The sequence below is a fragment of the Mercenaria mercenaria genome, chromosome 11 (assembly GCF_021730395.1).
Source record: "Mercenaria mercenaria strain notata chromosome 11, MADL_Memer_1, whole genome shotgun sequence".
Taxonomy (NCBI): Eukaryota; Metazoa; Mollusca; class Bivalvia; order Venerida; family Veneridae; genus Mercenaria; species Mercenaria mercenaria.
In genome coordinates, this window is record NC_069371.1 from 69594827 (window position 1) to 69617715 (window position 22889).

Below are 22889 nucleotides of genomic sequence, written 5' to 3' on the forward strand. Positions count from 1 at the left end.
TGGGAATTACACTGATAGATAATAATTAAGGGTCATGTTTTGTTGACAAGAACGACTTTAATATGTTCTTACAAAAAATAATAATGGTAAATGAAAAAAAAACCATTAACGAAGCGAAGGTAAAGTGAAAATGAAATATCATGTGTGTTGTTATATTTGTGACCGGTTCCTATAAGTTTACGGGGTTTTCTTACATATCTATCTTGACTATTTGATTTATTATTTTAAATGAGCCCTTCCATCCACGCCATGTAGTCACGTTTCTCTTAAACTCGGCTGTGTCTGGCGCTTTCAGACTTCACATCATGTCTTCGGCATCATCATTAGATAACTTCACAGGACAAGAAAAATAACTCTACCTTTTATTTTGTCAAAAATAGCGCCTTTTAAACTTTTGGTTAAAGTTCTACATGAAAGTAGGCTTCTCTGAAACTATCCTGCCGAATGTTTCCGAATTCCAAATAAAACTTACACCTGAGGGGACCTCGCATGTCACATTTTTATTTAAATTATGCCTCTTGTTATCATCAGACTTGACTTAATCTAGCTCTTTGCGACTGGTTCGTATAGCACTAATACACGTGAATCCGACTTCCCTTGGAAGAACCACGGTAGACCTCTGGTATGCGAGAATGATTCTGACGCAGAAGTGCCAGCAAGATCCCATGACTATAAGATTCCAACAGATCGTCAAGATAATGAACATGTGAGTGCACGAGTTAAAAGCACGCACGCGCTTTGTGAGAGTCTGAGACTTATCATGGAAATTCCAGAGATGTGTGACGTCACGTTTCTTGTCGGACCACGTGAAATACCTGTGCATGGAGTTCGAGCCATTCTTGGGACCGAAGCAAGTACGTTATCTTGAGTTTTATTATTTATACATGGTTTCTTGGTCAGAATTTTAGCTACTCTACCACCAAGATTCTTAAATTTTCCGATATATTCTTTACTTGTCTGCATAAACACTGACTCGTGCTTCACAAATCTCTTCAAAACAATTTCAAATCATGTTTTCGTCCATTTTCAGAGTCCTGTACCAGCTTATAATCAAGCACCTGAATCTACGTGAGACTGGGCTGAAATACACCATACAACCTTCTTTACGTCACTATGGAGACCGACTTATCATTCCCGTCAGGAAATATGACGCCGAGGTGTTCCGAATGCTTATCCAGTTTGTTCACAGCGGTACGGCCACCATCACAGATTCCACCGTTTTCGGTAAGTTATACATTGCAATCTATCTAGAGCGAACACCCTTAAAGAGACTCATTAGGTGAGTGTTGTAAAGAGAATTTCTAGAGAGATTTACTTACAAAGATTCCTATCATGGCTTCAAAGTCAATCGGTCAATAGCTATACATAGCTAATGTTGTCTGTATATTTAACACCGACTTAAAATAAATCTTGTATCTCGTAAATGAACGAAAATATCAGTCTTGGTAGAAGGTTGTTCGCTCGTTGGAGGTGTCCTGAAGAGAAGTTATATTTATATAGTCATACAGAAAGATAATTGAACAAATATGAATTTACAATCTCAGCCGTACAGCTCTTATTGTTAATAAGCCCCCCCCCCCCTTCCGCTAACCCTTTTTCAGGATAAATAGATGATACAATGAAAAAGTCATTTTAAAAGCCCCCGCCACCCCCGACTTCCTCTAACCCTTTTTCAGGATAAATAGATGATACAATGAAAAAGTCATTTTGAAAGTCAACATTTTAACTTCAGAACATAAGAATTTTTTAGACTTTTCAATCAATCTTACAATGGCGATCGTCTCATCTCTTCACCTCACAACTTCTTTGTTTTGTTCTTCTGTAGGTTTACTTTGCGGAGCAGATCAGTTTGAGTTGAAGGACCTGGAACAAGCTTGTTGGGAGTATATGGACCGGCGAATAGAGTGTGATTGCGGAGATGTTTGTCGTCTGCAAGGGCCTACCAAAAACCACAGAAAAGCTCATGAAATATTCAATACAGTAAGTACATACATATTATATATTGATATTAATTTATCTCCTTTCTGGTGGACATATCAAAATCGCACCGTCCGTGTAAATTCTTGTTCGGGCTGTAACTCTGCCATCCATAGAGAGATTTTGATGTAACTTGACATAAATGTTCAACATTATGAGGCGACGTGTCATGCGCAAGATCCAGACCCCTAGCTCCGAGGTCAAGGTCACACTAAGAAGTCAAAGGTTAACAGTTTCTGTTTCGTGTCCGGTCCATTACTCTGCCATCCAAAGATAGACATACCAAAATCGCACCGTCCGTTCGTGTAAATTCTTGTTCGGACTGTAACTCTGCCATCCATAAAGGGATTTTGTTATAACTTGACATAAGTGTTCACCATTATGAGACACATGTCATTCGCAAGATCCAGACCCCTAGCTCCAAGGTCAAGATCACACTAAGAAGTCAAAGGTTAACTGGGTTTGTTTTGTGTCCGGTCCATAACTCTGCCATTTATCAAAGGATTTTGAAATTACTTGGCATAAATGTTCCCTGTAATGAGACGACATTTCTTGCGCAAGATTCAGACCCCTAGCTCCAAGGTCAAGGTCAAACTAAGAGGTTAAAAGTTAACGTGGCCTGTTTCTTGTCCGGTCCATAAATCTGCCATTGATGAAGAAATTTTAAATTACTTGGCGTAAATGTTTCCTATATTGAGATGACGTCTCATACGCAAGACTCAGACCCCTAGCTCCAAGGTCAAGGTCACACTTAGAAGTGTTTCTTGTGTGGTCCATAACTCATTGTCAAGGGGTTTAAAAATAATTTGACATGTTAATCATATTTAGAAGGTGTGTCATGCTCATGACCCGGGTCTCTTGGGTCAAGGTCACCATATGATGTGTGTGTTTTTTTGTTTTGTTTTCTTTTGCGCAGACAACTGTAGCATTATTTACGCTTCGGGGGCATTTGTTATCAGTATTATGATAGTCAGACTGTTTTGCTTTCAATCATTATCACTGCATGACGACCCAGAGTTATCTTAAATAGAAATTTTTCCCCTTTTTTACATAAATGACAACAAGTTATAGATAAATAAGAAGTTGATACTCTAAATGGGGAAAATCAATTAAGCTCCGTCCATTAAACCGACCATATTTAAAGTGATGACTCGTATTTCTATGAATCAGGTGGTTACTCAATATTCTTGCTTTTAATATTATTATTTCTTTTGTTTAATATTATTACAGATTTATTGCACGATCGAAAGACAAAATCCAGTATCAGCCAGCAGTTCCTCCAGAAATCTTTACGCTTGAAACAGAAGCAATAAATTAGCTCTAGCGAGCAGGACTTACTCATCTCTACCCTTCCACCTTGAGGAAGAACGAAGCGCAGAACTATACAAGAGTGTCATCTTCAGTCGACACGGTGTGTGTATGTGTGTGTAAGACACGCAACTAGAATATCTGGAATGTAGTAAGTGCGGCGCCGGACATGGACTGTAATCCAGTGGCACTTGGAAAGAAGTCCTCATCAACAGTGTATTCTTCTGCAATTAGAAGAGTTTGGTCATCATCGCAGTATTGATTTACTAAAACTGGTGTGTTTGTAACTAACAGAGTGAAAAAGATATATTCGCAGTAGTGTATTTAGGACTATGCAACTGACGGCAACGCAGCAAAAAGACATGATCTATACATTAAGTCACGTGATAAGAGCTTTATGGTATTGGACTCGCAATAACACTCGGCAATTTCCGTGTGATGACGTATTCTCAGTCGAAAATTCGGTATTCTCCGGACGTAAATATACTTTAACACTTTCGTGGCTTTCCGTGAAAAGCGGAGAATGCCGAAATCGCTTACGGAGAACACGGAATTTGGCGTTCGTCAGTACGGGTCTACTGTCTTAACTTGCTAATAGATAGTTTCTATAGTATATGTGCGATTATCAAAATTGGTGCTGAAAACTTTGTACAAATGTTATCATATTTATTTTGTTGTTAATTAATAGAGCGATATAATATAAAATAAAAAAGCGATAAATGAACTTGTTATTATTCACGTAAAGTAGGATTTAAATCTTTCTTGGCACAAATACACCCCTCGATGAGACGATGGCATGCACGAAACTCGGACCCCTAGCTCAAAGGTCAAGGTCACACTTGAGTTCAAAAGTTAAGAGGGCTTTTTACCTGTCCGTCCTGTAACTCGGCAATCTATAAAAGGATTTTAGAATAACATTGACACAAATGTACCCCATAATAAGACAATGTCTCATGCGCAACACTCAAACCCCTATCCCAAAGGTCAATGTCACACTTGGAGGTCAAAGGTGAATAGGGTTTATTATATTTTCTGCCCGGTCCATAACTCTATCATCCATTAAGGGATATCAATATTACTTGGCATAATATTGCTCATAATGAGTGGACGTGTGTTGCGCGACACCCTTATCCCGAATCGAAAAGTCAAGGTCACAGTCTGAGGTTGAGGGTCAAAAGGTTTTTTCTGTCTGGTCCATAACTCTCTCATACCTTAAGGGATTTAATATTATTTGACATCAATGCCCCCCCCCCCCCCCCCCCCCCACCCATAATGAGAGGAAGTATCATACACAATACCTTGACTCCTAGCTCAAAGGTAAAGGTATACTTGAAGGTCAAAAGTCGACATTGATCTTTTCCTCAGTCTGTATAATGTTTTAATATAAGTTTATGTGTCATATGGACCCAATTAAAAAAGAAAGTGTAGGTGTATTTTCTTCGAATTACCTCCCTTTGATATGATTTCTTACATTTTTTTCTCTTATTTTCCCACCAATATCAAAATCAAATGTTATCAAAATTGAAATTTAATACTTTTTTATATTTATCGATGCTATCAGTAATCAACAACTGCAGATTTTTATATATATGCAAATTTTATCAACGACTTCCCATGCAAAGGGATGTTGTATTGCAATACTTCGTTCACTTGTTTTTGTTTACAACACACTTGCTTTGGGAAAAAAAACCAGTAAACTTTTAACTTCAGTCTATGTTCCTCTCGTGGAGGAGACTTATAACCTTCAATGTGTCCACTATATCTAACTAAAAGCGGATAGTTTTGTGTTTGTTCTGAATCATGAACTGCTCACCAGGACATACATAAGTATGTAGAACTACCGTGTAAACAGGAATGTGGCAATGAAATAACCTCGTAACACTGTACTTGAGCTAAACGACTTCCTAATTATGATTCTGAAATCTAGCGCCACTGTTTGTTATGAAGTTTAACGCCATTTTCCAACAGTTTGACAGTCAGCCTTACCAGTGTTCCTGGATTCTATACCAGTAAAAACCTGTTCTCCGCAAGTAACTGCCAGATTCTCTACATGAATCAATGATGGAGGACCAATGATCTCAGACCCAATGTCTTTTAAGAACATTTCACCCAGGCACCGAACTCGCGATCCCCCGATCCGTGGATCTGTGTTCTCCTTAATGAGCTAAGCGGGCGTATCTAGCGTCATTGTGGTTTATCAATGACAAATAAAACGAAAATAAAAAAAATACGACATTGTTTTATACATTTTAATTCTGTGAATCAACAACGATCAGTAATAATAAAAGTCAACAACAACTGGTAACATGCATTAAATAACAGAGAACAATAAATAGCGATTCAAGCACATTTTGTAGAAAAATTGTTATTGTGTTCATACACGTGACAATGTTGCACGTGGCAATGTTTTTACACGGCAGTTTCTTCCAGCCTGGCAATGCAGCGTCTGTCCAACACTGAATAAATCTGAAAAAGACAGATAAAACAATTCAATAAACAGGAGCTTGTGTGGCAGTCTTCAAAATGCCCTATATATAACTATATTTTATATTCATGCTTCTTATTTTCGTTTGTTTGTTGTTGTTGTTGTTTTTTGTTTGTTTTTTTGGTTGTTTTTTAAGTTGTGTATCAAACACAGTTCAGTGGAAAAACAGTTGTCTTCGTCTATATAGCAGTTTGCTTTTTCGGAAAATAGAATTCTGTTACTACTTGTTTTTATGCAGGTAACGGGCAGAATCATAAATTGGAGATGACTTTTTCGATAGTGAAATACTTTATAATGTTTTTAACGATAAGAAAAAAGTATTGACGGTTTATTGTAAGTGACATTTACCTGATCAAATAGCGTCTTTGTAGCCTTGTGGTGACTGTAACATCTTGTAGAAACGAGTAGCTTCTCAGCTCGACCGGCATTCAGACACCTCTCAACAAAATCTAAACATGCTTTACTCAAATCAGACAGCTCGAAATGCGCGGCAGCACAAAATAAACCTGAAATAATAGAAAATATCCTGTATATATATATATTTGCAAGTGCTTTTATTTTCTTCATAAACATACGGAAAATAGATAAAGATATATTATAATAGGGGATGAAAATCCCCGAGACGGTAACGTCCGTATATAGATATTCGTCTTTGCTGTTTGCATATACTGAGGCAATTTTTTCGATGTTTTCCGGTTCCGGTTTATGTAAAATCCGCTGACTGGTTGTCTTTATGAACATCCGAGCACCCCGAATCAGTCATAGAAACTCGTAAACCGCGCTAACATGATTCTTTTACTTCTTTTTCGTAATGAAAACTGTACATGCAACTGAAAAACACTTTTAAAACAGTAAGGAAGTGTAAAGACCGTCAAGTTTCTGCGTGGAGTGCAAACAAACAAAACAATATTCTAAAAGCTAGTGCGAGAACGCTGAATGACGTCACCGGCATGGCTTCGGTAAATTTTGCAAAGTATGATATTCGCTGTAAGAGGTATGATGACAATAAATGTAAACTACAGTTTAGAGCAAAGTTTCACTTTCTTGAGCGTTGAATATTTCTTTCTAAGCGGATATATAAAAGATAAATCCCCAATGCTAGGCGGTGCCTTAATTCATATTAGTATTTCTCTCGGACAAATGTCGCTGTGTTACGGACTATCGTTTAAACAGCAGGTGTAACTGTACATTTGTTTATTTAACCAATGTTTCATTTTTAGAAAGTCCTGTCAGCATATTTATATTATTTTGCCAGTAAGTGATTATGCATGAGCGAAGTATACTTACCAGCTACAGTTTCCTCGGTAATAGTCACACTGCCGCAGTGGATAAACTGGACGAGCATTCGGAACACCTCTGAATCGTATTTCTTCACGAGGATAACTAGTCTCTGCGATAATGACCGACCAATTCCGACGGACCTGTTGCACGTGTTCTTCTTTGATTTTTTGTTCTTTTTGGCGTTTGTTTCTTCGTCAGCTGCACTCATATGCATGTGTTTCAAAATAAGTTGATACATAATTCTGAAAAAAATGTGGATATATATGAAAACATGTAAAATAGGTGAAATTATGCGAATATGATTTCTTTTTATAAACAAGAACAAATAAAGAAATAAATGTTTTACTAAACTTTACATAATGTATGCCAGTGTCTTACACACACAACACGACAGATGTAGTTAAATAGATACGTTTGAAGTATTTAAATGTAAACTATCTTTCGTCTTACCTGCTGCGAGTGCCCATAATTGCACGAACTCCATGCACGGGGACTTCACGTGGTCCAACAATAAATGTAACGTCACACATCTCGGGCATAGCGAGAATCAGCTTCAGATGTTCGGAGAGCATGCGTGCTTTGGAAGTTCATTACTTCTTCTTTCTCATCCGCTGGCAGGAAATTATTGTAGCTGTCATGTGATAAGCTGTCAAGACTGTCACGTGACTCCGCAGACTTTAAGGAATCCACATCAGAGATGTCTGTAGATTCGTAGCCGGAAGAAGAATCTGCAAAATATAGAAGAAAAAAATTAGAAATAACTGAATATCACTTTTGTTGATATATGTACACGTACACTAAAAATCCATGCTACTTTTCTTAAATTTTAGTCGATTTAAAATTTAAAAAATTAAAAAAAAAACTATCTTAAAATAAATAATTAACGTACCATCGTAGTCGTAATCAAAAGCTTTGCTGGCATATAAATCTAAATCATTTGTCGCTCCACTCATTAATGGCAGTGTTGAGTATGAAGAATTCATGTTTGTACAATAATTATTAACTGATTGTTCAACGTTGTATTCGAAAATGAATAAACGTAAATGAAATTTGAGATTTTTATATTTTATTGACTGATAGCTTACCGTGATCACTTTTTTTGCAATTTTTGACAGAGCAAATCTTGTCAGTTCTGAGTTCCACCACGTAACGGAATAACGCATTTCCATTGGCCGCTGCAAAATTTTTCGCAATTTGATTGGTTAATACAATAGTCATCTATATGACATGTGACAGTGTGAAAATGTCAATGTAAAATTGCAAGTTTGCCTGTTTGTTTGTAAAATCTTGATTAGTTTAAAGATTTAACTAGCAACGAATTTTTCACAAATCTGAATTGAACTTGTGTCATTTTAAAGTTAACAAATGGCATTTCGTTAGTATTTTTACCTTTAATGTAGTGTTTTTAGAAACATTAAGAGTTCAAGATACGAATGTATATTTGACCTATCTGCATAGATTGCTCATTTAGCTTGTTTTACTTACTGTATGAAAATTTGCGAAGTGCTAAAATAAATTTTTAGGTTTCTTTTGTCAGATAATGATAAGTAAAAGTACAATTAAGATAATTTCAGCTTGTGTTTTGATAATACAATACATATACAGCCATATATTTCGACATATTATTATAAGCTGTATTTGCTAAAATCACAAACACACGTTTCACATATTTTCTGGGATGTACACTTATAGATATTTAGAGTAAAGTTTATTCTTTACAATGTTGTTGACTAGAACGACTTTATGTGTTCTTATAAGAAATAATCAGATAAATGAAAATCCATTAACGGAATGAAAATAAAGTGAACATGAAGTACAATGAGTGCTGTTGTAGAATTCCATATCCTACATTTTTGACCGGATCCTGGCCGATTACATTGTTCAATAACTACCAGTTCCTGTAAGTTTACAGGGTTTTCTTACTTATCTATCTTGATTGATTCAAATGTGAGACCTTTCATCCACGTCATGGAAGTTTTGCATGTAAGCACGTTTCTCATAGTGCTGGGCCTGGCGCTTTCAGACTTCACATAATATTATATCTTCGGCATCATTATTAGATAACATCACAAGACGAGAAAAATAACTATCTTTTATTTTGACAAAAAATGCCCCTTTTAAACTCAGAAATTTTGGTTAAAGTTCTACATGAAAGCAGGCTTCTCTGAAACTATCCTGCCGACTGTTTTCGAATTCCAAATAAAACTTAGACTTGAGATGACCTCACATGTCACATTACATAACTCTAGTTTTAATTTAAATTATGCATCTTTTTATAATCAGACTTGACTTAATCTAGCTCTTGGCGTCTGGTTCGTATAGCACAAATACACGTGAATCCGACTTCTCTTGAAAGAACCAGGTCTGGCCTTCAAGAGTACACTAGACATTTCCGGTGCTTGATCTGGATTCGAACCATGGACTTCTAGATTGACAGTCAAGGGTGTTACCATTAGACCAACGGGTCAACATTATCAGTATACAGAATGCTTTCATAATGTTTGGCACCATGAAATGACCATTTTGAACCAGTTGCCACATCTCCAACATACAGTTTACAAAATTAAGCCCCCTCTCAGCTTTAAAAAAATCCAAAGCAATTTTATCTGACATGTTTTTGATGAACAAAGATCAAATTCTAGCCAAGGGGATGAGGTCCTTTATTAATTATTAAAATATTCTTGTTGTGAAGGTTCTCTAAAATCGGTAGGGTTGTGATATATAATTGGTCGTACATTCCCCTGTTGCCAAGTTAAGCAATACTTTTCCCATTTGTGAGGGGACACCTTAATAAAAAAAATGGTGTTCGTGAATTTTACATTTATATGGTCTAGAAAGCATCATTTAAATATATTATTAATGAGCAATTTGGGTCTATACTAGAGTAAAACATTTTACGAGAGTTAGGGTATATTAAGTAAATGTGAAGACATATGCCGTATGGTTTCCAATTACTTTGGTCCGAATTACTACTCCATTCCCAGGTTATTATTTCATATTTACACGGAAATCTTTTTTGAATTTGAAAAAAGATCAAAGGTTAATTAGGTGTGAAAGACATATGTCTAGCCGATTTCTTGTTTGTCGGTTGTTTGATTGAGTAAATGAAACTGTCTATTTAGTTTCCTTGACCTAATTACAAACCAATTAGCAGGTATATTACTTTCAAACACTTCACACGATCCTGACATTGGAAATTGACCAATTCTGATGTCAGTTGGAAAACTAACTGCTGGTAGCTTTGTATGATCAATGAGACACCTTTTCGCGGAAAAATTCAAATCACGGAAGGGTTCTGTGCTTGTTGTTTGATACTCAGGAACATTTTCGTTATTTTGTGAAAAAACGAGCTGGATGGGCCCCCATTCCGTTTATGTCCTGACATTCAGTAAGGACCATTAAACTGAGAAATGCAATAAAATTGGACATTGTTCTTGCTGCGGGATCATTGTAGGCTGTTCAAAAGGTGCGAAATTGATGATTTTGGCATGCTATTTTTCATGGATGGTGTAAACCTTCCGTTTCGATAACTTTCTTTATTCTTGTATGAGAATCCTGATCTTGCCATTAATTAATTAAAAGCACAAAACATGCACGCAATTTATAAAATGGCCACCCTAATTTTGCTCATAGGGGAAGTGCAATATTGCGATTCGCTACACGTAAGACCGTCCGTGCCCAAAATTTTCGCATCTAATGTACCTTGCTACCATAACGTAAAATGTAGTGCGTGTTTGTAATCTAAAGTAGCAGCTGTGTGAAGCGAAAAATATTTTATCAATACATGATTGGGAATGGCAAAAAGATAAGTTTACTGGTTAAACACATTAACAATAAACAATGTAGAAATATAGTGCGTGTTTGTAGTCTAAAGAAGTCATACATGTGTAGAGCTATGTACAGTACTAGGTAGGTTCAACACATGATATTTCTACCAGTGCATGATTGAGAATATCAATCAGATGAATAAACTGGTTAAACCCAGTAACAATAAGTAATGTAGAAATATAGCACGTGTTTGTAGCCTAAAGAAGTCATACATGTATACAGCCGTGTGTTATACTAGGTAAGTTTATAACACATGGTAAACGGAGAAACTATTTTTATGACTGACAAGGAGATAAGAGTACTGGCTAACCAATCAATAAGATGTAGAAATACAGTGCGTGCTTGTAGTCTTAAGTAGTTACCCTAAATAGAAATATTTCCCCCCTTTTTTACATAAATGACAACAAGTTATAGATAAATAAGAAGTTGATACTCTAGATGGGAAAAATCAACAAAGCTCCGTCCATTAAACCGACCTTGATGACTCGTATTCTATGAATCAGGTGGTTACTCAGTTTTCTTGCTTTTAATATTATTATTTCTTTTGTTTAATATTATTACAGATTTATTGCACGATCGAAAGACAAAATCCAGTATCCAGACTTACCCATTTCTGTCCTTCCACCGTGAGGAAGAACGAAGCGCAGAACTATACGAGGGTGTCATCTTCAGTCGACACGGTGTGTGTATGTGTGTGTACGACACGCAACTAGAATATCTGGAATGTAGTAAGTGCGGCGCCTGGCATGGACTGTAATCCAATTACTGGAAAGAAGTCCTCATCAACAGTGTATTCTTCTGCAGTGAGAAGACTTATGCAATATGCGAAAAAGTTGCGTCGCAATATTGATTTACTAAAACCGCTGTGTTTGTAACTACCAGAGTGAAAACTAGTGTGTTTAGGACAGTGCAACTGACGGCAACGCAGCAATAAGACATGATCTATATATTAAGTCACGTGATAAGTGCTTTATGATAACACTCGGCAATTTCCGTGAGATGACGTATTCTCTGTGGACAGTTCGGTATACTTCGGACTTAAAAATACTTCAACGCGCACGAAGCCTTCCGTTAAAAGCGGAGAATGCCGAAATCGCACTCGGAGAATACGGAGTTTGCCGATCGTCATTACGGGTCCACTACCTTTCCTTGTTTTTAGATAGTTTATGTGTGATTATCAACATTGGTACTGAATTGTAAATAAAACTTGTAACTTTGTACAAATATTATAATATTTATTTTGTTGTTAATTAATTGAGTGATATGATATAAAATAAAATTGTGACAGATGAACTTGTCATTATTCACGTAAAGTAGGATTTAAATATTTCTTGGCACAAATACACACCTCGATGAGACGATGGCATGCACGAAACTCGGACCCCTAGCTCAAAGGTCAAGGTCACACTTTGAGGTCAAAAGTTAAGAGGGCTTTTTACCTGTCCGTCCTGTAACTCGGCAATCTATAAAAGAATTTTAGAATAACATTGTCACAAATGTACCCCATAATAAGACAATGTGTCATGCGCAACACTCAGACCCCTATCTCAAAGGTCAATGTCACATTTGGAGGTCAAAGGTGAATATGGTTTATTATTTTTTCTGTCCGGTACATAACTCTGTCATCCATTAAGGGATATCAATATTACTTGGCATAATAAGTGGGAGTGTGTTGCACGACACCCTTATCCCGAATTGAAAAGTCGAGGTCACTGAGGCTGAGAGTCAAAATTTTTTTTAAGGGATTTTAATATTATTTGACATCAATGCCTTCCCCCCCCCCACACACACACACACACCCCATAATGAGAGGAAGTATCATACACAATACCTTGACTCCTAGCTCAAAGGTCAAGGTATACTTGAAGGTCAAAAGTCGACAATGATCTTTTCCTCTTTAGTCTGTATAATGTTTTAATATAAGTTTATGTGTCATATGGGCCCAATTAAAAAAGAACTTGGAAGTGTATTACCTCCCTTTGATATGATTTCTTACATTTTTTTCTCTTATTTTCCCACCAATATTAAAATCAAATGTTATCAAAATTGAAATTTAATACTTTTTTATATTTATCGATGCTATATGATATATATGCAAATTTATCAACGACTTCCCATGCAAAGGGATTTTGTATTGCATTGCAATACTTCGTTTACTTGTTTTTGTTTACAACACACTTGCTTTGAAAAAAAAAACAGTTAACTTTTTAACTTCAGTCTATGTTCCTCTCGTGGAGGAGACTTATAACCTTAAATGTGTCCACTATATCTTACTAAAAGCGGATAGTTTTGTGTTTGTTCTGAATCATGACATAGGTCCAGGAACTGCTCACCAGGACATATATAAGCATGTAGAACTACCGTGTAAACAGGAATGTGGCAATGAAATAACCTCGTAACACTGTACTTGACCTAAACGACTTCCTAATTATGATTCTGAAATCTAGCGTCACAGTTTGTTATGAAGTTTAACGCCATTTTCCAACAGTACCTGTAACGTTTGGCATTCAGCCTTACCAGTGTTCCTGGATTCCATACCAGTAAAAACCTGTTCCCCGCAAGTAACTGCCAACTTCTCTACATGAATCAATGGTGGAGGACCAATGATTTCAGACCCAATGTCTTTTGAGAACATTTCGCCCAGGGATCGAACTCGCGATCCCTCGATCAGTGTTCTCCCTATTGAGCTTAGCGGGCGTATCTAGCGTCATTGTGGTTATTAAATCAATGACAAAAAAAAAATAATGAAAATAAAAAGAATACGACATTGTTTTATACATTTTAATTCTGTGAATCAACAACGATCAGTAATAATAAAAGTCAACAACAACTGGTAACATACATTAATAACAGACAACAATAAATAGCGATTCAAGCACATTTTGTAGAAATATTGTTATTGTATTCACACACGTGACAAAGTTGCACGTGGCAATGTCTTTACACGGCAGTTTCTTCCAGCCTGGCAATGCAGCGTCTGTCCAACACTGAATAAATCTGAAAAAGACAGATAAAACAATTCAATAAACAGAAGCTTGTGTGTCAGTCTTCAAAATGCACAATATATATTTATATATAACTATATTTTATATTCATGATTCTGATTTTCGTTTTTTTTTTTTGTTGTTTTTTGGTTTTTTTGTTGTTTTGTTGGGTTTTTTTGTTGTTGTTGGGGGTTTTTTTTTTTGGGGGGGGGGGGGGGGTTAAGTTGTGTATCAAACACAGTTCAGTGGAAAAACAATTGTATTCATCTATATAGCAGTTTGGTTTTCGGCAAACAGAATTATCTGTTACTACTTGTTTTTATGCAGGTAACGGGCAGAATCATAAATTGGAGATGACTTTTTTCGATATTGAAATACTTTCTAAGTTTCGTTAAAAGGTTTTAACGATAAGAAAAAGTATTGACGGTTTATTGTAAGTGACATTTACCTGATCAAATAGCATCTTTGTAGCCTTGTGGTGACTGTAACATCTTGTATAAACGAGTAGCTTCTCAGCTCGACCGGCATTCAGACACCTCTCAACAAAATCTAAACATGCTTTACTCAAATCAGACAGCTCGAAATGCGCGGCAGCACAAAATAAACCTGAAATAATAGAAAATATCCTGTACATATATATGTGTGCAAGTGCTTTTATTTTCTTCATAAATATACGGAAAATAGATAAAGATATAGTATGATAGTATTTCTCTCGGACAAATGTCGCTGTGTTACGGACTATCGTTTAAACAGCATATTTAAATGTTTAACTGTACATTGTTTATTTAACAATGTTTCATTTTTAGAAAGTCCTGTCTGAGGATATTTATATTATTTTGCCAGTAAGTGATTATGCATGAGCGAAGTATACTTACCAGCTACAGTTTCCTCGGTTATAGTCACACTGCCGCAGTGGATAAACTGGACGAGCATTCGGAACACCTCTGAATCGTATTTCTTCACGGGGATAACTAGTCTCTGCGATAATGACCGGCTAATTCCGACAGACCTGTTGCACGTGTTCTTCTTTGATTTTTTGTTCTTTTTGGCGTTTGTTTCTTCGTCAGCTGCACTCATATGCATGTGTTTCAAAATAAGTTGATACATAATTCTGAAAAAAATGTGGAGATATATGAAAACATGTAAAAATAGGTGAAACTATGCGAATCTGATTTCTTTTTATAAATAAAAACAAATAAAAAAAATCTATGCCAGTGTCTTACACACACAACACGACAGATGTAATTAAATAGATACGTTTGAAGTATTTAAATGTAAACTATCTTTCGTCTTACCTGCTGCGCGTGCCCATAATTGCACGAACTCCATGCACGGGGACTTCACGTGGTCCAACAATAAATGTAACGTCACACATCTCGGGCATAGCGAGAATCAGCTTCAGATGTTCGGAAAGCGCATGCGTGCTTTGGAAGTTCATTACTTCTTCTTTCTCATCCGCTGGCAGGAAATTATTGTAGCTGTCATGTGATAAGCTGTCAAGACTGTCACGTGACTCCGCAGACTTTAAGGAATCCACATCAGAGATGTCTGTAGATTCGTAGCCGGAAGAAGAATCTAGAAAATATAGAAGAAAAAAATGAAAAATAACTGAAAAATAACTAAATATCACTTTTGTCGATATATGTACACGTACACCAAAAATCCATGCTACTTTTCTTAAAGTTTAGTCGATTTAAAATTTAAAAAATGAGTTTGTTAAAAAAGCTATCTTAAAATAAATAATTAACGTACCATCGTAGTCGTAATCAAAAGCTTTGTTGGCATATAAATCTAAATCATTTCTCGCTCCACTCATTAATGGTAGTGTTGAGTATGAAAAATTCATGTTTGTACAATAATTATTAACTGATTGTTCAACGTTGTATTCGAAAATGAATAAACGTAAATGAAATTTGAGATTTTTATATTTTATTGACTGATAGCTTACCGTGATCACTTTTTTGCAATTTTTGACAGAGCAAATCTTGTCAATTCTGAGTTCCACCACATGACGAAATAATGCATTTCCATTGGCCGTTGCAAAATTTTTCGCAATTTGATTGGTCAATACAATAGTCATCTATATGACATGTGACAGTGTGAAAATGTCAATGTAAAATTGCAAGTTTGTGTGTTTGTTTGTAAAATCTTGATTAGTTTAAAGATTTAATTAGCAACGAATTTTTCACAAATCTGAATTGAACTTTTGTGTCATTTTAAAGTAACAAATGGCATTTCATTAATATTTTTACCTTTAATGTGGTGTTTTTAGAAATATTAATGTATATTTGACCTATCTGCATAGATTACTAATTTAGCTTGTTTTACTTACTGTATGAAAATTTGCGAAATGCTAAAATATATTTTTAGGTTTCTTTTGTCAGATAATGATAAGTAAAAGTACAATTAAGATAATTTCAGCTTGTGTTTTGATAATACAATACATATACAGCCATATATTTCGACATGTTATTATAAGCTGTATTTGCTATAATCACAAACACACGTTTCACATATTTTCTGGGATGTACACTTAAAGATATTTAGAGTAAAGCTTTATTCTTTACAATGTTGTTGACTAGAACGACATTATGTATTCTTATAAAAAAATAATCAGATAATTGAAAAAACGTTGACGGAGTGAAAAATAAAGTGAACATGAAGTACAATGAGTGCTGTTGTAGAATTCCATATCATACATTGATTTATTTCAATGGTGAGACCTTTCATCCACGTCATGAAAGTTTTGCATGTAAGCACGTTTCTCATAGTGCTGGGCCTGGCGCTTTCAGACTTCAATATGTCTTCGGCATATTTTAGTAACATCACAGAAACAGGCAAAAACTATCTTTATTTTGACAAAATATCCCTTAAATAGAAAATTTGGTTAAAGTTACTGAAAACAGGCTTTGAACTATCGTGCACTGTTCAAATCCAAAAAAAAAATTAATTGAGGTGACCTCAATGTCAATTACATACTTAGTTTAATTAAATAATGCCTCTTTTTATAATCAGACTTGACTTAATCTAGCTCTTGGTGTCTGGTTCGTATAACACAAATACGCGTGAATCCGACTTTTCTTGGAAAGGTCTGGCCTTCAAGAGCACACCAGAAATTTCCGGTGCTTGATCTGGATTCGAATCATGGACTTCTAGATTGACAGTCAAGGGTGTTACCATTAGACCAACGGGTCAACATTATCAGTATACAGAATGCTTTCATAATGTTTGGCACCATGAAATGACCATTTTGAACCAGTTGCCACATTTCCAACATACAGTTTACAAAATTAAGCCCCTTTTCAGCTTTAAAAAAATCCAAAGCAATTTTATCTGACATGTTTTTGATGAACAAAGATCAAATTCTAGCCAAGGGGATGAGGTCTCTTTCCCCGCTCCCTTTATTAATTATTAGAATATTCTTGTTGTGAATGTTCTCTAAAATCGGTAGGGTTGTGATATGTAATGGGTCGTACATTCCTCTGTTGCCAAGTTAAGCAATCCTTCTCCTAATTGTGAGGGGAAACCTTAATAAAAAAAAATGGTGTTCGTGAATTTTACATTTATAGGGTCTAGAAAGCATCATTTAGATATATTATTAATGAGCAGTTTGGGTCTATAGAGTAAAACATTTTACAAGAGTTAGGGCATATTAAGTAAATGTGAAGACGTATGCCGTATGGTTTCCAATTACTTTGGTCCGAATTACTACTCCATTCCCAGGTTATTATTTTATAATTACACGGAAATCTTTTTTTTGGAATTTGAAAGAAGATCAAAGGTTAATTAGGTGTGAAAGACATATGTCTGGCTGATTTCTTGTTTGTCGGTTGTTTGATTGAGTAAATGAAACTGTCTATTTAGTTTCCTTGACCTAATTACAAACCAATTAGCAAGTATATTACTTTCAAACACTTCACACGATCCTGGCATTGGAAATAACCAATGGTGTTACAGTTGACATTTTATGCGAACAATTTGACCAATTAGATTGCATTTTACAAATATGATTTGTCAAAATGTCCAAATTATGACGTGACAGAATAAAAATCAGGCATTGTTGACATTTTTTGAAACGTTTCCATACCAAGCTTATAGACTTAAATTTTACACAGTTAATTCATTTCACAGCTTGGCTTGCCAACAGAACCAGGAAAATTACATTACTAAAAAAGGAAACTCTAAATCATGGCAACTTGTGAGTTAAAACAGCCTCTGCTGCAACATGAGGATAGCTTTGACGGAAGGTGTTTTGAAAATTATGCAAGACATGAAGGTATTTCTTCTTAATTTTTTTCTGCAATGTCTTTCTCCTTGATAGCAATGTAAATGTAGATTCTTTAATAATATAAATATAATGTATAACGGAAAAATTATACTGCGCAACCTAAAAATATTTCAGCTTCAGAGATATTCATTTGCTATTATGGAATCATTGACCGTTGCCAGTAAAAGAAAACTTGCAGATGCTGCTACTCAAGTGTGCGGATTACAGAAAAAAACAACATTTATTCTTTCAACACTTGTACATAATTTCATCTTATCTTAATCTCTATTTATTGCACTGCATACTGTTAATGCCACTAAGAATTAATTTGTTCATATATAATACTTTATTTTGATTCATGTCTTTCACTTCACTGTCTATGTTACGTACTGAGGATGAATTTTCACATTATCATGTTAGAGGACCATAATTATGTTAGACTGACTAGATTATTATTATTATTATTATTATTATTATTATTATTATTATTATATGCGGCGATCGTCTGAAAAATTAAAAACGTAAATTTGTTAATCTATGGTAGCCAGAACTAGTATTGCGTACGGTGTAAAGATGTTACCTTTAACTGAACTTTAATTTATATTTTTAACTGAACTTTGATTTAAATGACTCTTATATAACTTTTGCTGTTTTACTTTTTTAGAGTCATCTTCGGGATATGAATCTACGGATTCCGAAGCAGAAGTACCAGCAAGGTCCCATGACTATAAAATTCCAACGGGTCGTCAAGATAATGAACACGTGAGTGCACGGGTTAAAAGCACACACGCTCTTTGTGAGAGTCTGAGACTTATCATGGAAATTCCAGAGATGTGTGACGTCACGTTCCTTGTCGGGCCACGTGAAATACCCGTGCATGGAGTTCGAGCCATTCTTGGGACCCGAAGCAAGTACGTTATCTTGAATTTTATTTCATACATGGTTTCTTGGTCACAGTTTAACGTGATTTTACTATTGGGTTACTAATGGTTAAATTAACAAATAAAAAAAGGCCTTCGAGTGATTTGTCGCCAGATTTATCACGGTTCAAAGTTCAAATGCGCAAGAATGGAATCACTAGGGAGTTAGCCCGAGTAGTTACATATCTAACCATCTGAACGAATACACTGTTCATTTTAAAATGATAAACGAAAGCAGCGGTAGGGAAACTGAGTGGTCAGTGGTCAACTTCAAAGTTGGTCTTACTGATAGGGTAGTTGTTATGATTGAGATACTGCACTGGAACCACAATCACCGATCGCTTATCAAGAATGAAGTTCATGTTGTCAGATATAAACTCTTGTGACAGAATATCACTTGTTTAAGAATCAGTTAATTTAAATACAGTTTTCGAGGTCATACAGTTTTTCCAACTAGGACGGCGGCGGTGAGTTTCTGGTCCGCGCCGATATATGCTTTACTCGTTTGCATAAACACTGACTCGTGATTCATAAATCTCTTCAAAACAATTTCAAATACATGTTTTTGTCCATTTTCAGAGTCCTGTACCAGCTTATAATCAAGCACCTGAATATACGTGAGACGGGGCTGAAATACGCCAAACCTTCTCCTTTACGTCACTATGGAGACCGACTTACCATTCCTGTCAGGAAATATGACGCCGAGGTGTTCCGAATGCTTATGCAATTCGTTCACAGCGGTACGGCCACCATCTCAGATTCCACCGTTTTCGGTAAGTCATACAGTGTCTAGAGCGAACACCCTTGGAGAGACTTAAAAGGTGTTTGTTGTAAAGAGAATCTCTAAAAAGGTTAATTTACGAAGAATTCTATCTTTAAAGTTACGGGAACGAAAAAAATCAATCTTTGTAAAGGATTGTTTGCTCGTTTTGAGGTGTCCTAAAGAGATGTTATACTATATATTTATAGTCATACAGAAAGATGACTGAACAAATATGAACTCATTTACAACCTCAATCTTACAGGCTTTTATTGTTTATAAGCCACACCAACCCATTTCAAGATAAATAGATACAAATACAGTGAAAGAGTCATTTTAAAAACTGCGAATATTTTAACAGCAACACATAATCAGACGGCGATCATCTCTTCACCCCAAAACTTCTTTTTGTTTTTCTTCAGGGTTACTGTGCGGAGCAGACCAGTTTGAGTTGAAGGACCTTGAACAAGCTTGTTGGGAGTATATGGACCGGCGAATAGAGTATGGTTGCGGAGATGTTATTTTATCGTCTGCTAGGGCCTACCAAAATCACAGAAAAGCTAATGAAATAATCAATACAGTGAGTAGATACATAATTAATTTTCTTTTTATTAGTATTATAACTGTCAGTTGGTTTAAACAATATTTATATTCAGCAGATATACAGCAAACATACATTGACACAAATCAAGGATTGAGTAGAAAGCTAAGTTTATTTAGAAACTCGTTCCTTAAATGTCAGTTCTTTTTTCTTTTAGTCATTTTCAATGAAATATCTCAGCCTCGAAATATCTTCTAACTCGGCTTCTTTCTTTTATTCTCTCTTTCTTTACCCGCTCAAAATGACTCTTATTTATGGGCGTTGTGGGTATTCAGACTACCAGCAGTGCTCCCTTCGACCCCCTCTCCCACCAACACACACACACACACACACACACCAAAATAAGCGCTTCATTAAGGGTCTCCCTTTAATGAAGTGATTGAGAACTGTCTCAACTGTCTGTGTGGGAAATTGTGTATGCTATGCTACATTGCATCGCTTAATCCCGACTGTCTGTCATAGTCATATCGACAAATGAGAAGTGGGTGCCACGAAATGTATGAATTCTTGAAAAAAAATATGAACAATTTAAAGTGATGATTCGTATTTCTATGAATCCACACATTACACAGTATATTAGATTGTTATTCACGTATTTCTTTTATTTGACTTTTACAGATTTATTGCACGATGGAAAGGCAGAGATCTGCATCCGCCATCAGCTCCTCCAGAAATTCTTACGCTTGAACCCGAGCATTAAATTAGCTCTACCCGAGCAAGACTAACTCAACCCTATCCTTCCAACTTGAGGATGAACAAAGCACAGAACTAAACGAGTGTGTCATCTTCAGTCGACAAGGTGTGTGTGCGACACTGACGTTCCCAAACCCAGCTATAATACGTAGGAAGCTGGAACGTAGGATTGGCGGCACCGGACAGTGGCGCTTGGTAAAATTCTTCTACAATTAGAAGACAATATTACGGATTAACTTCACGACAAAGTGGAAGCTGGGTTGTATAAGTTGCAAACCCGGCTATAATACGTAGGAAGCTTATCAAAATTGGTGTTAAGTGGTAAATAACACTTGTAAATATTAATTCTGTACAAATGTCAATATATTTATTTTGTTGTTAATGTGATATGAAATATCTGTCTGCAAATAAAAGAAAATTGTGATAAATGAATTTGGTATTATTCACGACTATTCATGCACGCCAAATTTCAGGACCTGAATTCATTAACGTTTTAAGTCCAAAACTCCAAGACTAAAATATGTTTTTTTTTTATATAATAGCATAGAGAGTAATGAATTCACACTACAGGTACAGGCAGCGCTACAAGAAAGTTATAGTTGCCATTCTTAAGTCTAAGTTTCAGACTTCAAACATTTACAAATACGGGCCCAGAATAACCTTGATGTAGTTTACTTAAGGATAACATGGTGTAATAGGCATCAATTTCATCAAAAGCGTACATACAACTTGATAATTTAAGCTTTAAAATGTCAAACGATAGAAATAAGGTGCATATTGACAAGGTATATAAGTTCTCAAAAAATTCCTTTAGATTACCTCACCTGATTTTTTTTTTTCATGAGTTATCTCCACTAAAAACTAGAAAAAAAATGATTTTCTCCTTTTTCCTATGGGGAATTTAAGATTTCTTTTTTAATATTTGTATCAGAATTATATAATGCAGCTTTCTACCACAAAATTTTGTCGAAACTTGATATCCTCATAATCAAAGAAATTATATATTTCCCATAGGCATCAATGTTAACTTCAATACCGATTATCTCCCCCAAAAATGATAAAATTTGAAAAATCTCTCGGCGAAAAGTTTTTAATTTTGAATGTCTTTAAAGTGATCAATATTCATTTAAATATTTACATATTAATATTTATGCTTTGAACACATGTTATGTTAAAGTTTCATGATGATTACTTCCTTTACAAAAACAATGTTTTGCCAAAACAGTGCCACTTTTACGTATACGTAGTAGTACGCTGCTTAACAAGTCCATGAATTTTATTAAGACTTTTTATTTGAAAGATAACTTACCTGTCAAAAAATTTTAGCGCCATGACTGCAAACCAACATAGTGGCTCTTACAGCCAAGAATGGATCTCAATGCACATCGCGCATTGGTCAGGATCCATGTTTCGTAAACAGTTTCCCATGAGAAAACCATAGTGGCTTTGCGAACAGCATGGATCCTGACCAGACTGCCATCCGCAGGCTGGTCTGGATCCATGCTGGTCGCAAAGCCACTATGTTGGTTTTCTATGGTGCGGCTCATTCTTTTTTTTTTTTGCTGAGTAATAAAGTGACCATAAAATGTAAACATAAAAAAAAACATGCCCTTAAATTCTGATTTTAGAAATGTTCCGACTCAGTCTTATTTCCTCAACGATATGGTGTGCGATATGGAATAATTCTTGTCAGCACGTGACGTCTCTTGTATTTTATTTGTAAATGACGGCTTAACACCATAAATACGATTATACAGGTAACAAAGTTGTTATCGGATTCGATCC

The 22889-nt window shown here is 35.6% G+C and overlaps 4 protein-coding genes across 4 annotated transcripts; 2 read left to right on the forward strand and 2 right to left on the reverse strand.

Moving 5' to 3' along the window:
• The first annotated feature begins 83 nt into the window (after nt 1-83).
• On the forward strand, nt 84-3945 carry LOC123531086 (serine-enriched protein-like). The gene is made up of 5 exons (XM_045311868.2): nt 84-119; nt 548-862; nt 966-1224; nt 1826-1980; nt 3208-3945. Exons 1-5 carry the CDS (start codon nt 84-86, stop codon nt 3274-3276), a joined length of 834 nt encoding a protein of 277 aa, XP_045167803.1. The 3' UTR covers nt 3277-3945.
• A 1903-nt stretch (nt 3946-5848) lies between these two features.
• On the reverse strand, nt 5849-8034 carry LOC123531087 (serine-enriched protein-like). Its single transcript, XM_053518181.1, has 5 exons — nt 7941-8034; nt 7678-7779; nt 7502-7625; nt 7058-7293; nt 5849-6276 (listed from the first exon to the last, which is right to left on the reverse strand). The coding sequence occupies exons 1-5, from the start codon at nt 8032-8034 to the stop codon at nt 6071-6073; spliced, it is 762 nt and encodes a 253-aa protein (XP_053374156.1). The 3' UTR covers nt 5849-6070.
• A 6048-nt stretch (nt 8035-14082) lies between these two features.
• On the reverse strand, nt 14083-15669 carry LOC123531088 (serine-enriched protein-like). The gene is made up of 3 exons (XM_053518322.1): nt 15159-15669; nt 14739-14974; nt 14083-14469 (listed from the first exon to the last, which is right to left on the reverse strand). The coding sequence occupies exons 1-3, from the start codon at nt 15299-15301 to the stop codon at nt 14255-14257; spliced, it is 594 nt and encodes a 197-aa protein (XP_053374297.1). The 5' UTR covers nt 15302-15669; the 3' UTR covers nt 14083-14254.
• A 2382-nt stretch (nt 15670-18051) lies between these two features.
• LOC123531089 (serine-enriched protein-like) lies at nt 18052-21111 on the forward strand. The gene is made up of 5 exons (XM_045311871.2): nt 18052-18139; nt 18795-19041; nt 19630-19823; nt 20233-20311; nt 21030-21111. The coding sequence occupies exons 1-5, from the start codon at nt 18052-18054 to the stop codon at nt 21109-21111; spliced, it is 690 nt and encodes a 229-aa protein (XP_045167806.2).
• The last annotated feature ends 1778 nt before the right edge of the window (nt 21112-22889 follow it).